The 17,726-nt window shown below is 38.8% G+C and overlaps 1 protein-coding gene across 4 annotated transcripts in view; it reads left to right on the top strand.

Annotated features, from left to right (window-relative positions):
• MARK3 (microtubule affinity regulating kinase 3) overlaps nucleotides 1-17,726 on the top strand; it is a 69,565-nt gene that overhangs the window by 35,265 nt on the left and 16,574 nt on the right. For all 4 annotated transcript variants that reach the window (XM_034418532.3, XM_034418530.3, XM_034418533.3 and 1 more), the window contains exons 6-12: nucleotides 7,084-7,154; nucleotides 9,539-9,595; nucleotides 10,582-10,818; nucleotides 10,936-11,055; nucleotides 13,205-13,304; nucleotides 13,511-13,623; nucleotides 15,655-15,808. In XM_034418532.3, coding sequence (XP_034274423.1) covers nucleotides 7,084-7,154; nucleotides 9,539-9,595; nucleotides 10,582-10,818; nucleotides 10,936-11,055; nucleotides 13,205-13,304; nucleotides 13,511-13,623; nucleotides 15,655-15,808 — 852 coding nt within the window. The remainder of the gene's footprint in view (nucleotides 1-7,083; nucleotides 7,155-9,538; nucleotides 9,596-10,581; nucleotides 10,819-10,935; nucleotides 11,056-13,204; nucleotides 13,305-13,510; nucleotides 13,624-15,654; nucleotides 15,809-17,726) is intronic.

Genomic DNA, 17,726 nt, shown 5'->3' with positions numbered 1-17,726 from the left:
TGGCGAAGGTCTCAAATTGGAGGACAAAAGAGCTGAGATGGCCTTTCGCAAAACCCACCAGGCAGCTGCCTGGGCCATTTGAGCAGCAACCTCAGCATTGGTTTTTAACCGGGCGTCACTAATCTGGCTCCGCCAACGAGACAGGTTGCCTCCAGAAGAAGCAAGATTACACCAGGATGTGACTAAGATTGTTGCGGTGGCCGAGTATTTGGCGGATGCTTCACTGGACGTGGCTCTAGCGTCCATGGTGACTTCTCATCGACTTCTGTGGCTCCGACATTGGAGGGCCGATATGAAGTCCAAATGGAGGCTCACGGCGGCCCCCTATAAGGGACCTTCCCTTTTTTGGGGCATCCCTGGATCCTGTATTGGTTGAAGGCCGGGATAAGAAAAAGGTGTTGCCTTCATCGTATAGGAGACCAGATCGCAGATACTCACCGTATCCGCATCAGCCCTTTCATGCCAAACCTGCGCCCAGTGGTTCCTATTTTCAACGTTCAATACCCCAAGCATATCCCCCTTCTTCAGATCGAGCTTCCTTTCGTGACCATGGCAGACGTCAGTCAAACTTCAGGCGGCCATTTCGAGGAGCGGGTTCCCATTCCTTCCATTGCGGCAAGTGACTCACCGCTTCTCCTTCCCATTGGCAGCAAGCTCCAGTCCTTTTACCACCAGTGGGAACTTTCTACGATGGACACATGGATTCTCCGCACTGTCACCTGTAGCCTCACCTTGGAATTCACCTCCACCCCTCCGAACCGTTATCTCCAGTGCCCATTACCCAGTCAACCTTGCAAATGGCACCTCATGGATCTTGAAATCCAACACCTCTTGGAGGCTATTGAGCCGGTCCCGGAAGATCAGGTACGGACCGGATTTTATTCAATATTATTCCTGGTACCAAAGAGTTCGGGGGGCTGGAGAGGAATTCTGAATCTGAAGCAACTGAACCTTCGTGTGTTGTATTGACGCTTCAAGATGCATTCGCTCAAATCCCTCCTCAGATGCATTCGCCAAGGAGATCTAATGCAATCAATAGATCTCAAGGAGGCATATTTACATGTGCCAATTCATCCGGCACACAGGCAGTTCCTCCGGTTTGCTTATGCAGACCGCCATTTTCAATACAGGGCGATGCCTTTTGGACTCTCGTCAGCACCGCAAACTTTCACAAAACTCTTAGCGGCTGTGGCAGCGTCGCTCCGAGAACTGCCTGTGCGTCTAGTCTGTTACCTGGACGACATCTTGATCCTCTCGTCGTCTGTGACCCAAGCGAACCAAGACAGATGGATTGTGCTTTGCGCCTTGCAGAGTCACGGGTTCACGATCAATATGGACAAAAGTTATCTCTGCCCAACGACACACATCTTACATCTGGGTGCGATAATAGATTCTATGCAAGGGCTGGTTTACCTGTCTTCAGACCGTCAATCCAGTATAAAGGACCTGGTGACTCAGGTGCTAACGCACAAGAAGCTTCCCTTGATTCTACTGTCCCAATTACTGGGCAAACTCATTTCTTGCATTGCAATAGTGCCGTGGGCACGCCATTCACATCAACTACAATGGTTCCTCTTATCGTTTCAGAGACAAGGCCGGGGTGATTCTCTAGTCAAAGTTGCAGTTCCGCCTCGGGTGAGCTTGTCTCTTCGATGGTGGCTTTCGCCAGCAATTCGAGTGGGATCACTATTTCTGGAGCCAGAATGTGTCACGTTAACCATGGACGCAAGCCTTTATGGGTGGGGTGCCCATCTGGATTCCCAATTGGCACAGGGCACCTGGTCCCACTTAGAAAAAACACACAGCATCAATTGGATGAAGTTACGAGCAGTTCGCTTGGCGTTATGTCATTTCCACCTACAAGTCGTCAACAAGCATATACTGATATTGACCAACAACATGGCCATGAAGGCCCATGTCAATCGACAGGGGGACACTCGCTCCAGATCGCTGATGGAAGAGACAGAACGGCTAATGTCCTGGGCAGAGAGACATACCCTCTCGTTGAGGGCGGAACACATTTCCGGCTCAGTTAATCTACAAATGGACTGGCTCAGCAGGGGACGCCTGGATCAGTCGGAGTGGAAGCTGCACCCGAGTCTGTTTCAGGACCTCTCTCACAGGTTCGAGTCTCCAATTCTCGACCTTTTCGCCATGGCCCAAAACACGCAGCTACCAAGGTATTTCTCCCGTTTCCCGGCGTCAGGTGCGGAAGGCCATAATGCCCTTCGATCTCCGTGGCCTCGAGGTCTTCTTTATGCTTTTCCTCCGATACCAATCATTGGGAAGATGATTGCGGAACAAGCGGACCTTCTGTTGGTGGCACCGCATTGGCTGCGCCGGGCGTGGTTCGCTGATCTGATGGACCTATCTGTCGAGCCACGGTGGAGGATTCCTCACGACCAAATTTCTCTAAGCCAGGGAGTTGTGCAACACCCAGAGCCAGAATGGCTCCAGTTGACCGTCTGGCGCTTGAAAGGATCCGCTTGACAAAAGATCACCTTTCCAGCGAAGTGATATCTACCATTCAAGTGGCCAGACATCCATCGACAGTACACATTTACAACGCATCTTGGAAAGCCTTTGCTCAATGGTGTGCTATGAATCACGTCGATCCTACAGCTGCGACTGTTCCCAATGTTCTTCAATTTCTACAATCTGGTTTCAAAAAAGGGCTTGCGCCCTCCATGCTTTGTTCCCTCTGCAGCTTTCGGTATCCCGCTACTGGTTTGGTGGGCTATTCCTAGCCGTTTGGTTCTGGTCCAGTAGTCTTCTATGGAGTACACCTTCGTGAAAAGACTGCGCATGCGGAGACGGAGTGGGCGTTACCCCAGCTACAGAGGGAAATGATTGACACTCAGTCGAACCAATGGGAGTGAGGAATACCCATGCATGGGAATGTCATCGCAGCGAGCAGAAAAGGGACGTTCAGGTAAGCCAACATCCGTTTCGGCCTGCAACAGGCCAGGGGAGGGCCGAACAGAGTGTCGGAGGGCGGAATGGGATTTTTCGCCTCCTACCCTTGGCCGCACCTGTTTCTCCACAGGCTTCCGCCTTGAGAGATTCTCCTTTAGCTTTTCTCCTTAGCTAACACGCTCTCGCCCATTCGCCACAGCCAGTCAGCCACAGCCCTTCAGTCCCACACGCTTCGGCATGGCCCATTCGATGCCACACTGTTCGTCCTTTTAGCCTCCCAGGACAGTTAGCCGTCAGCCAATGGCTAGTTGCCATTGCCGGCAGTGTGGGTGGGGTTTGGGGGAGTTGCTGCAGCCAAACAGTCTCAGGCACTTGTTAGGAGAAGGAAGGGGAGGGATGGAAGGGAAGAGCGGAGATGGAGGTGTGGATAGCTTCATCCAAAGGAGTTTTTGTTTCGGGTGGGTATCCTAGCCTTAGAAAGAGATAGGGAAGGAGGAAGGGAAGGGGGAGAGAGAGAGAGAGAAGGGAGTCAAGAAAGAAAAGAAAGAAAAAGAAAGAAACAAAAGGTGGGAAGGGAGCAGGGAAGGGAACTCCCCACCCCCATCTTTGCACTTCTGGCTGCCAACATTGGCAACTAGCTGATTGGCTGGTGGCTAACCGTCCTGGGAGGCTAAAAGCCTGGGAGGAACAGTGTGGCGTTGAATAGGCTATGCCGAAGGGTGTGGGATGGAAGGACCGTGGCCGACTGGCCAGGGCGAATGGGCAGGGGCGTGTCAGCTGAGGAGAAAAGTTGGAGGAGAATCCTACGAGGCAGAAGCCTGGCAGAGAAGCAGGAATGGCCAAGGGTAGGAGTCGAAAAGTCGTAAACCCGTCAGAGGACTGGATTTGGCCCTCCAACGCTCTGTTCAGCCCTCCGCGGGCCTCCCCTGACCTGTTGCAGGCTGAAAGGGAGCTTACGAGGACCAGATCCGGAGACACCTCTAGACCCCCAAACAGCTTCTGAGGGACGGATCCACCACCCCCTCCGAAGTTCCATTTTGACCGACAACAAGCAGGACGAATGTTACAGAGCCTCTGTTGCTTTTCATAAGGGCGAACAACTGCTGTGGTGCTGCAAGATTCATAGTTTTGGACCTTGTTCGCAAACGCTGGGGGACGCTTATCGCATAACTTTGAACGTTTGCTAAGGGAACACTCGTAACCCAGGGATTACCTATACACATCCAATTCCCTTGCTATATTGCTGCTGCAAAGAGAGAACAAATTTATTACAGACACATAAGAACAGCAAAAGTTTAGAACAAAACTCAGGTGGGGTAGTTGGGAGTGGGGGATAATCAGTAATATCCCTAATTACACCTGAGTTGTTCCTGACTTCAGTTCTCAACAGCAAATGAGTATATTCTAGTATATACTATTTATAACACAACCAGTTCTTCCCTTGGAGGAGTATGTTAATAAATTATGAGTAACCTTTTCATTTTTTCACTTGCTATTTTACTTTTTATTTGCATATTATGCTATAATATACTTCATTTGCATATTAAAATAGGGAGCCTTCTTTTATTTTTTCACTGTAGCTGGCTTGAAAAGATCTTAATTTGTATAATATAGGAAAGCATGGTTTTGTTAGCATGCATGTTCACTCACTCTGAGCAGATAAAAATTTCTTGTATTGCATTATATTTAGGGTAACTTATTAATTGGATTTTCTTTAATCCGTACATAGCTTTTTGTTCAGTTGAAAGAATATTATTTTTCTTTTATTATTTAAATACTTTCCAACAAATTTTCAGACAGTATGAAGGTATATCTTGTCTGGCCGTATATTAAAAAAATAAAGTACATGAAGATAGTAAGCAATTGACATTTTCTTACATTTCCCTTACTGCTATTCTTTGTATAGTCAACGCAATTTTACTGATGCCGGGGGGGGGGGGGGGATTTTAAAGTAGTGACACAGTGACAACAACTATATTAGTGGTTGCTGGCTGATTATTGATATGGCTGTTACAGATGCCTCAGGTGGGGGGAAGCCTAGTCCAGATCCACCTGTCCTTGGCCTCCCAAGGCTCCCCTCCCCCAGGACACTTCCTGCCCCTTGGTATCTTCACAAGTCTTGGGCCTGCTTTCCACTCCATCAGGTCCCACATTCTCCTCACCCCTTGTCACCAATCACTAACCTATTCTCTGTAGAACAGAGATTGCATTGGTGAAGGAGAGCAGGCTGTTTTGCCACCTGGCATTCCTGTTAGCTTCGTGACAATATCCAAGGATCAGGCACTATAAAATGATGTCCATTTCCAGGACAGCCATGCAGCCTAGGGATGCCAAGAAGTGAATCAGCCTGCTTTCTGCCTCCAACACAAGCTTCTGGACTTCCAGAACTCTACAGTAAATAAGTGAGCAATCAGTGATGGAGTTGGGGAGGAGGATCTGGGACTCAATGGAGTATGAAAGCAGGCCCAACGCCTGTGGAGCAGGATTGCAAGAGAAGTGAGCAGGAGGTTACTACAGATCCCTGCTGTCAATCATAAGGGAAAATATGACTGCAGGGGCGCTGCAGTGATTATAACTTTGAAACCGGGTAATGAATAGCTTTTCAGGAGTCCATTATAACTTTGAACTTAGTGACCAGTCATAACTTGTGAACTACCTGTAAACAGAAACCTAGAAACTTCTGGAGGAGAGAATGCTTAGTTGGCTTAAATCGGATCGGTCTATTTATTGTAGTAGTAGTATTTATTCACATGCTTCCAAACTGGAACTAGTATGGAGATTTTTTTTTCTGTGGGGCCTAAATAGTTGGAAGTTAAACCACCATTTTTTAGACCCTCAAAAAATAGGGTTGTGAAGAGCTTTCCCATATTTTCCAAGATGAGGGATTGTTGCTTTGGCATAGGTTTTTCTTGAAAACTCCAAGTGTGAGAAACAGTTATAAGGATCTTCCTTGATGCAACTCTCTCAAGTACAGAAGTATACTAACCACAGTCTCTGCTTCTCTAACTGCAGAAGTAATTTCTTATATATATACATTATGGGAGAGCTTTAAAGGAATGCACTGTATGTTATCCTGAACTTCTTTCCAATTCTCTAAAAATATGTGGACTATATTTGTTATAGGTTGGGAAAGCAGCTCACATAATATCCTCAAAGCCATCTGCGGATCACTGTGTGCAAAAGTTCAGGAGAGCTGGAGGCTCTAAATATGGGGCTACAGATGATGGAAAATTGCTAGTAACTGGGGAGAGGAATCTTTCTGTGGTAGTATAAGAAAATTCAATTTGATTCAGGCAATTTACCCCTTCTTATTATATTCATGTATTTACTTTTCATTCTAACACAAGATACAAGCCATTGTAAACCTCTTCAGTTTCCCACCATTATTGATCTAACTTTTTGTGATATTGCTGCAACAATAATTTTGACCTTATTTAATATGCAAACATTCTCAATATTTGAACTGTCCCATAGGCTATAGACTACAGCGTGGGAAAAAAGACAAGAAACATGATCATGGCTTACTGAATCATATGCCAAACTAAAACTAAATTATATGGTATAAAGAATAATAGTTTTTTCTTCCTTGTGTTACTAGAAGTTAATTACCCAATGCCATTTATTGCAGGAGATTGAGGACAGGCAAAATTATCTCTTTCATGCAATATGCAGTTGAATTATGGAATATAGTAATCTAAATGAATCACCATTTTGGATCAACATTAGATATGGTGTTATTTATTATTGCTGTCATGATTATCTTGCTTCACTAAGATTACAAAAAGCATGATTGGAATACCAATTCCATTATAAGTGAGAAAGAATCTTTCTGCTCTGTTCCTGCTGTCATTTCTTGTAAATATTTGGTTTACCTAATACAATTATACTCCAATTATCCTCCACAGAGTTTCAAAATGTTCACAGTAGTTGAAAATTAATCTTAATGTAAAATGATAAAATGTAAAGCATTAAAAAATAAAACCAAAATGATAAAAGGTAAAGCAGTTTATAACAGTTCTGAAGATGTTTAATAAAAGATAACATGAAATCTAGAAGATTACACATTAATGTTCTGTTTGTTTCTAATTATAAATTTATTGTCACAGTGAAGAATAACTTATTTTATCATTAAGTGGTCTGTTTTCCTTTTGTATGCCTTAATTACAGGGGAGGTATTTGATTATCTAGTTGCACATGGAAGAATGAAGGAAAAAGAAGCAAGAGCAAAATTTAGACAGGTATGAAAATACTTTTATGTAAAATATTTCAAGATGTTTTCCTGTTAGTGATTGATCTCATCCTTAGCATATAGATAGATGCATTTGTTCATGGTGGAAAATACTGATAAAATTGACTTCAGTAATGTCACTGCAGCCCACCAATTTTGATGCTTTAGTTATATGATACAGCATTAAGGGAAGGTAACTCCTACATAATTTGTTGTTTCTACAAGAAGTTAATGAAGAATAATAGAAGAATCCAATCAGAGCAGGAAGAGACTGTTTAGGCAATTAAATCTAATCTCAGTCCTATGAAGGAACCTAAAGGCATTGACAATTTATGTCTGTCTTTTCTGCGTTAGTATGTCAGGTAAAGGGAAGCAAAAACATTATTGTAGAATGTTTCCTAATATTGAATTAAGAGTGTGCATTCTTCATCTTAAATTGATGTTTATGCCCTGTGGGATGAGAACAGGTCTTGGTATCTTCTGTTTGACACTTTTTTCCAGATATTTCAGATATTTAAAGAATGCTGTCATAATTCCCCCTTGTTTTCAGGCTAAATATCTCCATTCTTTCAATATTTCTTCATAGGACTCAATTTCTAGCTCCCTGATAATTCATTTTGCTGTTCTCAGAACCTGTTCCAGTTTGTCTAATTCCTTTTTGAAGTATGATGCCCACAACTGGGCACAAGCTTTGAGAGGCGGTGTGATTAGCCTAGAAGGAAGTATTGTGATTTCAATATGTTTTTATTGTGGCTTTAAATTTCATTTTATGTTTATGCAATAATCTTATTGTTGGCTCATTCTCAGTTTGCAACCAACTTGTTTTTGAAGACTTTTTTCACAAGTGCTATTACCATACCAGATGTTCCTCATCTTATACTTGTGCACTGATTTGTTTTCCTAAGTGAAGAATTTTACTTTTGTCTCTATTATATTTCAATCTGTTAAATTTTAGCTCATTTTTGTAAGTTGTGAAAATAGTTTGTGAATGGGATATTAATATTCCATCCAATGTGTCATCTGCAGATTTGATAAGCATTTTGTTCATTTGCTCAGTCAGATAATTAATAAAAATATTAAAAGAATAGGGAACCCAAAACAGTTCCTTTGTGGCATTCCACATGATTTCTGTCTCCAGTTTGATGAGCACTATCTCTGCACCACTCCCTTCAGAGGGTTATCCACAAATGTGACCAACTTCACTCCCACATTCTAGCCTAAAACCCAGCTGGAAGAGATTCTATAGACCTTCCTATTTCTTTTTTGAGCAACGTTTGTTCTCTACATTCATCTGATACTTCACTACCTGATCAGGATTTCTCCAGCAGAATTCATAGAGTTTCAACTGGATTATCAATAAATTCCCTTGCTTTGCATCTGGCTCTACAGAGTTCAAGTTATTCATATTACACTTCTTCAGTCCCATGCTTTTGACTTGCCCCTTCATTCTGCTCTTTGTAATTGCCAAGAGGAACACATCCCATCTTACTGAGGAAGATTGAGCAGAAGCTAAAACTGAGTAATTTATGTTTTCCTTCACTTTTTTTTGTCTGCTAGTATTTTATAGTCTTAATTAAGCAGATGATATGCTATTTTTTTCTTGGTTTTGAATATTTCTGAATGAGTTCTTTTTAATTGTTCTTATTATTTGCCAATCCGTGCTCAGTGTAATATCAACTTTATGGACTGTCTCTGTGCACTCTTCCTTGGTGGTACATTGCTCTTTCCTCCACCTATATGTGTCTTTTATATGTGCTGTTTTAATTTTCAAATTTTCACTGAGCATTTTGTCATGTAGGCTTCTTGTGCAATCATGCAAATTTGCTTTCCTCCTTAAAACTGGTTGTCTTGGGTTTTTTGTTATAAATCCTTGTTTATATTATTGAAACAGTTTTTTTGAACTCTACAATGAATTACTTTTGTATAACTATGTTATCACCATTACAATCTGCAAAATAACTTTCTCAGCACCCAGATTCCTAGTTTCACTTCATTTTTAAAAATAGATCTTTATTTTTGAATATGGGGACTAACATGCTACAGAGCAAAGGATGAACCTTCATCATTTTATTTCAAGAATACCTTTGGGCACATTGGGACCCATGGGAATTACTTAGAACATTTTTTTAAAAATTCCATTGGGTTGCTAATGAAGGATTAACATTAGGCAATGTAAATAATAGGCTTGCCTTCAGACTTGTAGTAAATACTACTATTTGAATAATTCTTACTAATTTTGACAATATATTTGAACCAGCACCCTTTAGCATTCATAATATGTCTTGTATTGCCTTTATAACTTTTCTTAATTTTAAGCACAGTTGCTAGAATATATGACTGCAAAATCTGATTCTATAAACAATATTTTTATCATTGAACTTGTTTTCTATCCAGATAGTATCTGCAGTGCAGTATTGCCACCAAAAGCATATTGTTCACAGAGATCTCAAGGTAAGAGAACTATAAAGAATTTTATGTGACAATAATTTGCATTTTAGCTCATATTTTTTTACTCTTGCATTTAACTTTGGTTTAGTCTGAAAAAATAATGGATTACATTCTGTGCAAAAATGAACTATTGCTTGGCATGTTATTAAGGCAAATATTTGGCTGGCATTTTGAACATGTTTTAAGGGACCAGATAGAAATAAGTATGGTTTTTAATACTAAATAAGGCTCTGTTGTACAAGTACAAGATGATTGTAAATGCAAAAGTAGAAGCAATACATCTAATTTCTCACTTTAAGCTTTACATAGCCTCACACTGTCTATGTTTCTTATTCCATCACTCCTTGTCTCTAGGAAAAGTTGTTCATACTCAATGTGATATGATCTATTTCCAGACCATAACAGCAGCAACATTCCACATTGCTCATATTTTAATATCCTCATAATTCCATCTTTGTTTGGACTTTCAGCATCTTTGTTTAATTTCCCTTATTTCTTCAGTTCTTCATGTGCTGTTCCAAGATTTTAAACCTGTTTCCTGGCTTTCCTTTCCTTCTTCAATGTCCACATTTAAAACTCTGTTTAACTGTTTCATTTTAATTTCTCACTGCCAAAAGCATATGGTATAAAGAATAATAGTTTTAACCCTTAACTTTCCTTTTTTCCTCAATTCTAAACAATATTAATTCGAAAAAGTCATTATGAAACTTCAGGTTTTGAAAAAATCAGCTCTTTTTGCTATCTTTTCATAAAGATGATCAATCTTTATGAAGCAATAAATATAATTGGGTATATTTTACGTTCCTTATTTGTTTTCAGTTTCCAGATAATGTTCAGCTGTTTATCTATTAAATGTTTAACCGTTACACCAATTACATAAACTACATCTTGAAAACCAGCAAATAGAGGAAGCTGTTTATTTTTTGTGGCAAGAACACCTCCCCCCGCCCCCCCTGCACAAATCTTATCGCATTATTTTTCCCCTCTAGGCTGAAAATCTATTACTTGATGCAGACATGAACATTAAAATAGCCGATTTTGGTTTTAGTAACGAGTTTACAGTTGGTAATAAACTGGACACATTTTGTGGCAGTCCTCCCTATGCTGCTCCAGAACTCTTCCAAGGCAAGAAATATGATGGACCTGAAGTAGACGTTTGGAGCTTAGGTGTCATTCTTTATACTCTTGTGAGTGGATCTCTGCCTTTTGATGGACAGAACCTAAAGGTACGTATCTAATTTATATTTAAAAGATGAGGGAGGGGAGACACTTCTTATGTCATTTCTCATCTGTATCAGCCTACTGACTGCTTTTTGTAATTTTCTGATCACTATTGATTTAAGGAACTCAGAGAGAGAGTGTTAAGAGGAAAATACAGGATTCCTTTCTACATGTCAACAGATTGTGAAAACCTGCTAAAACGTTTCCTGGTGCTAAATCCAACTAAAAGAGGCACTCTTGAGGTAATAGCATACTCAATAAACTTACTCTTATTTCACTGTAGCACATTTAGTAGACTTACTAATTTTTACATTCATTTTTGCATAGATTATATTCCTTGCTAACTTTTCATCTGCTGGATCTCCCAAGTTGTTTTTCAATTGCAGAAAGAGAAAACATATTAGGTATATTAAAATGCATGCAGCATATTTTATACCAGATATAATTAATCTACCTCCCATGCCCTCTCCATTACATGAGAAACTCAAATCTTGTTGCTGCCTTATTGCATATTGCATGATGCCCCGAAAATCGGGGCACCATGCAGTTGACTGAAATCATTGTATTAACAGTAGTAAACTCTGTCTTGGTGTTTTTTAAAGAGGTTTGTGAATTTTAAAGAGGAAATTTAAAGCGGTTTGTGAATTTTAAAGAGGTTGTGTTCCATCTGAAATGTTCTTTGTTAGTCTGAATATAACTGAATGACTTTATAACAATAATTTATATGCCGATGTTGTCCTTTCTCCCTTAGAAAGCGCTTGTTTAAAACAAAAATCAAAGTGATTTGTGAACATGCTTTTAGAATCAAAGCAGAGATCTATTTAAAGTATTTGTTTCAATGGTAGCCAGCAGTCTGTCTCTGAGAAGCCCACACGCAGGACACAAATCACTTTGATATTTGTTTTAACCAATTTTTCCTTTGGTTTCTCAACAACTAGTTCTGATATGTTAGAAATAATATATAACCAACTTGATGAATCTGTTTTGTTAGCCGTTTCTTTAGTCTAATGAACCTGGATTGTAGAAATTCAGAAAGTATCTACTCCATTAGTGAACCCATCTGGTTGTCCAAATTTCTGCAACCGAAATACTATTCTTCATGTTAGTTATATTATGTGAAGGAATCTTAAGTACCAATTATGTGGTATACTGGTAATTGTTTAACAACTGGCTCTGCTAGATCCACTGCTGCCATTGCTACACTGAACAGCTGATCTGCATGCTTGGCATAGTAGCTTAGCTCTGCTCTCGGTCAACTAACAAAATTCCAGAAAATTTAACAATCACCTCTTGTGAGCTGGAACAACCTGTCTCCACCACACCACTATACCATACTATCTAAGAATTGAGGAGAAAAATGTAATAAGCTAATTTCCTCCACAATACCAATCGTATTGGTAAGCTGTTGGTGAAAACAATGTCTGGTAAAATGTCTGGTAAAATACCCTTGGATACAGCCTTTAGTGTTTTAGAGCAATGGAAAAAAGGCATACATGACATGATATAATGAATCAGCAGACTTTTTGAGACTCTTTGTGAGAGAAATGTCCCTATTCTTTTGTACAAATTCGCCATTATGCAAATAGCAAAAAAGAGAAAAAGTTACAGATAGAAAATATTTAAGGAAAGGACTATAGCATACCTGAAATTATAGTGAGTCTCTTTGATTGAAGCCAATCTTTTAACCCTCTACTATATAATGATAGAGGGTTCTTATTAGCATGCCTCTCCTACTTTCTTTTGTACTGTGAACACAGACATTATAATCACTAAGACTTGTCTGTTTTAGCAGCAAGCATCTATCCCATCTTATTCCTAGGAAGAAGTCAAAGATTGCTTAGATAACCATACTTTCCCCTATTTCCTTTGAGGGGACCACTTCTTTCTCTCTTTGGATCAGTGTAAGCCTATATACCAGAAACATCCTATACTGTCCTTCCTTCTTCAGTAAGTGTCTGATAGAAGGTGATTCGGTAATTAAATTCATGGGGGGGGGGGGATGTTATGGATTGTAATAGAAAGGCTAGATCACAGAATCATGATAATTTCAATATAGCCTGAACTAGTTCTTAATATGGACTTTCTTTAGATATTCTAGCTTTCCATTGCTAGAATTTAAAATTTACATCTGGTGCGTTGTATGCAGAATGAGAAAGTAAGATTTGGCAAAAATAATTTTGCCACATGTTAAAAAGATATACTATTCATTTTGCTGTATAAAGGACAAGGGCAGTGTTAGTATTGGAAGGAAAGGCAAGTGCCAGTGCTTATTTCTCAAATAAGGCAAGCTTACTTGCCTTCAGTTATCTAAAGTATTAAGATGTGAGCTTTACTAGAGATGTTTGTTGCTGTTGGAATAATATAAAAAATATAAAAACTTTTTATTTGCAGCAAATAATGAAGGACAGATGGATCAATGCAGGACACGAGGATGATGAACTTAAACCTTTTGTGGAACCAGAATTAGACATCGCAGACCAGAAGAGAATAGGTAACTAATGAATTGAGATAGGAAGCATCAATAATTAATAAAATAAATAGAGTACATTGTAATACGGGGTACTGCTTTGTTTAATGGGCAGATTTATACAGGACAAAGATATTTGCCATAATATGTCTGTAAATTGAGTTAAATGTTTTATTATACATCTATAATTAATGTAATATGCCAATCAAGCTTGAAAATTCCTTTTTTAGATATTATGGTTGGAATGGGATATTCTCAAGAAGAAATTCAGGAATCTCTCAGTAAAATGAAATATGATGAAATCACTGCTACATACTTACTACTGGGGAGGAAATCATCAGAGGTAAGTAAATTTTGCAAACTAACATTATAAGCTGAATATAATCACAAAGCATATTGTTTTATTAATATTTCATTAAAATTAGTATCGTGTGTGTGGTCTATGCGTGTGTTCAGTATTTAGCAGCACAAGTTGATTCCCATATCAGTTGTGCAGCAGTTCTTTTTAAATAGATGCATGAATTTAAAACTTGAAACAGCTTGTTCTCATCGTAAAAAACTAGGATGTGAGATATCTTAATTGGCTTATATACCCTTGAATATAAAAACAAATAATAGTTTCCAGATGCTTACATAACAAGCATCTTAATACACTTGAAGTAGTAAATTTAGGAGAGACAGTTTGGTGTTATGGTTGAGGCATAAGGCAGGAAATAATCCCTTCTGGAACAGTGGTGCTTCCATTTAAGCAAGATTTTACATTTTCTCTCTATGCTTCTGTTATTTTACACGTATTTGTTTTCTTTTTATAAAATGGAAGAGAAAGGAAATGACACACACACACACTAAGCATTTTCAATATTAATAAAGTAAAAATAATAGTTCTAGAAAGAAATTACCAGAATTATTTACTGATAAATAAATATTTACTCTTTACATTGAGTCTGTGATCAGGGGAGATGCCGATGCAAATAAAAGGTGGCCATCTTCATTTTAGTGCTATTGAAGTATTATAAACTCTGAATATTCATTGGCAGTTGCCAACTGATACCAAACATGCAATGATAGCGGAAGCACTAGAGAATTTTATATTTCTCTTATAGCGGCCAACATTTTAAAATGAAATCTGTCTTCCCCCTCCCTCGTTCCTAATTGGAATTAGGGAAAAAGAAAATAACCATAGCAGCTAAAAATGTTGGATCAAATTATTGATTATGCACTATCAAATCACTGTGGACTTTTAGCAACTACATAAATAGATTTTCTCCTTGAGGAACTGTCTCTACCGTAGTTTTTCACGTCTTTCAGTGATACACTGATCACTATGGAACTGAATCCATCCAGCTTGCTGGTAGTCATCCTGGGTTTTTTTTCCCTTTTATCTTTTTTAATATTAGAGTCTTCTTCAGAGATTTGTATAATGCAGGTGAAGGTTTGTTCTTTGAGCTTGTGGGTTGGTTTCTGAAGGTTTCATTAACCGGGCTAGGTAACCCCTAAACTCCATTGAAGATATTAGCCTGGTAACGAAACCTTTGGAAACCAACCCACAAGCTCGTAGAATGAACCTTTACCTTCATCCTACACCCAACCTACAGATATTCATAATTTGTATTATGTATCCAAAGTAGGATAATTTGAGCCTGGTCATTTGTGCCTAAAGTGAGAACACTGGGTTGATTTATTCAATGAGTCTTTGATTCTCAGGAGTTTTCTCCAACATTATCAATATTCTTCCCATCCTGCTTCTTCAAAGTCCAACTTTCATTTCTCTAGAATGTCACAGGGAATCCCATGATTCTGATCTTAAAATGCTGGATAGCTTTGGAAACTGATAATTCTGGGCTTTGTCAGTTTGAATTAATTTCAGCTGAATGAATTATGGTAGAATGTCTAAAGACTGCTTGCAGCCTCCCACCACACTGCAGTTGTGTAATCAGAATCCAAAATGGCCTGTTTGCAGCTTTTTTTTTCCAGATTTAAGATAGGAAGTAGAGCAGGAAACTCTGGCAGGCAAAATACTCATATCCCCATTTTTGATCTTCCCAACCACACCCAACCAGTAGCTAGGAATAGAATCACAAATAGTAATTTTAATCTGATTGTTTTTTTCAGGAGTATTAAGGTTGAGAAAATTCTTACAATACGAACATTTTCTACCCCATCTTGAATTATTTTAACTATGTTTGGTGGAATAAGCTATAATGACTAGCTTCATACATCACACTAATCCAAACCCCCTTCCTCCCTGTATTATAATTTAGCATGATGTGTAAAGACAGCCACAAAGAACTAGACTTAAGTTTTCTTTATATTCTTATTGAATGCTGATCCACATTGCTAATGACCTAACTTTGTCCTCTCTATTTATATTTAGTTGGATGCTAGTGACTCAAGCTCTAGCAGCAACCTTTCTCTTGCTAAAGTCAGGCCAAGTAGCGATCTCAACAATAGCACTGGACAGTCTCCACATCACAAAGTTCAAAGAAATATATCTTCTAGCCAGAAGCAGCGAAGGTACAGCGACCATGGTGAGTGACTTTTCATTGTCTCAGAACTCTTCTGCTCTAGAAAACCAACACATAGGGTGTAGAGGTTGAGTCTCTGCCTCCAGAGAAAAAGAAAAGACTGTGCCAACAATGAAGAATTTAGCATATGGCTAATCAGAAAGTTTTGAATTTAATGGTGGAGGCCAATTATGTACTACAGCTTCTCTGGCTGCAGATTTAACTATTATTCAAGACAATGGATTATAAATGTTGATGCCAAATAAATTCTAAAAACTAATAAAGGGATGTTTGATGAATTTCTATTCATTATGAAATACATATTGGGACACATTGCTATATATTTACACCCAAATACCTTTCCATTATAGGAGTTTATTAGATATGGTCTATTAGCTTATCTCTTGCTATTTCCATTATCCACAGCACAATTTTAAAACAGTTTTTTTATACTATATAATTTTACTTAAAGCTTATCAATAAGAAAAAAAATATCGAATAGCATTCTTACCTAATGGATACGTTTAATGAGCACATTTTTTTCAAGATTTCTTCCCACAAAACACGTTTCCTTCTAGTTCTGTTGTCTGATGGTATATGTGTATGCATGCACATTTGTGTTTTTGTTTTCATGAAGAACTTCATATATACTCTTACTTGCAGAGAGTAAGTAAGTAAGTAAATGACAGATTTACTTTGTGAAATAAAGTAAATTTATTTACTTTATTTACTGTCATTTATTTCACAAAGTTTCTAATTATATATGGGGTGGTGCAGTGGCTCATTGGTTAAGATGCTCCATTGTCTGCTGGAAAGCCGGCAACCAAGTTTCAATACCCGAGTGCCACACACCAGGGTGAACTCCCATCCTTGCCCCAGCTCCTGCCAACCTACAGTTTGCAAGCATATAAATGAAAGTAGATAAATAGGTACCAGTTCACTCCGTGATGTCATGCTAGCCACATGACTGCGGAAATGTCTTTGGACAGTGCTGACTCAAGGGCCTTGAAACGGAAATGAGCCCTATAATTAGCAACAACTAGCAGAGTAAAATCCACCGAAATTCCTTTACCTTTTTTTACCTTTTTATATAGAGCAGCAATTCAATCAAATTTGCTCTGTATGATGTAATAAAAGCAGTTACTTCATTTTTTAAGACAAGGGTATGTTGAAGTTTTTAAACTAAGAAAAGAGTAGATATATTTGGATTCGATGGGAAAGCGTATGTTCTTTTGTTGCAAAAATTGTGTGTCTTTGAACATGGGGATGATATGTGTGTGTGTGTCTGTGTGCAGATTAAGTTATAATAACCACCATTACTGACTGCATAAAAGCAAAATTATGTTTAATTGTATAACATTTTAGCTTTGCTCCATCTGAGAATGAGATGAGTGGCACCTAAATTTGACAAATAAATAAATAAATCCTCATTGTTTTAAAAGAAAATAGCTGCAGATTCTGTGACAAGTTAATTTGCAGCAGAAAGAAAAATCTGTAATAGTCATCCTGGATACAAAGTGGAAAAAAGGTTGCATTATTTTTTGTGTGATATAATAGTTAGGATGTTGTACTCGCATTGAAAGTCCCAGGCTCTAATCTACTCTTAGTCACAGAAGTGCTGTAGGACAATCATTTTCCCAGCCTACTACAAAGGACTGTTGTTGTGGAAAAAGGGGAAAACTCTATATACTACTTTAAGCTTTTGAATAAAAGGAATGGTACAAATTTCACAAATACATAAATTATTAAATTCTTTCTGAAGCTCTTGCTAACAGCTGCAAAAAATAAACATAGCTTACTACTTCTTTTCTTCCAAAAGAGCTAATGCAATCAGGTGTCTAAGAGTGTTTGAAAATTAACACACACACACAACACAAAAACACCTTCGTCCATCAAGTGATTGCTAGGAGCACTACTCCAATGCTGGCATCACTAGAGGTCA

The sequence above is a fragment of the Pantherophis guttatus genome, chromosome 1 (assembly GCF_059756535.1).
Source record: "Pantherophis guttatus breed Tessera chromosome 1, ASM5975653v1, whole genome shotgun sequence".
In the NCBI taxonomy this organism is placed as follows: Eukaryota; Metazoa; Chordata; class Lepidosauria; order Squamata; family Colubridae; genus Pantherophis; species Pantherophis guttatus.
Note: the sequence above shows the minus strand (reverse complement) of the source record. Positions and strands in the feature narration are given on the sequence as shown.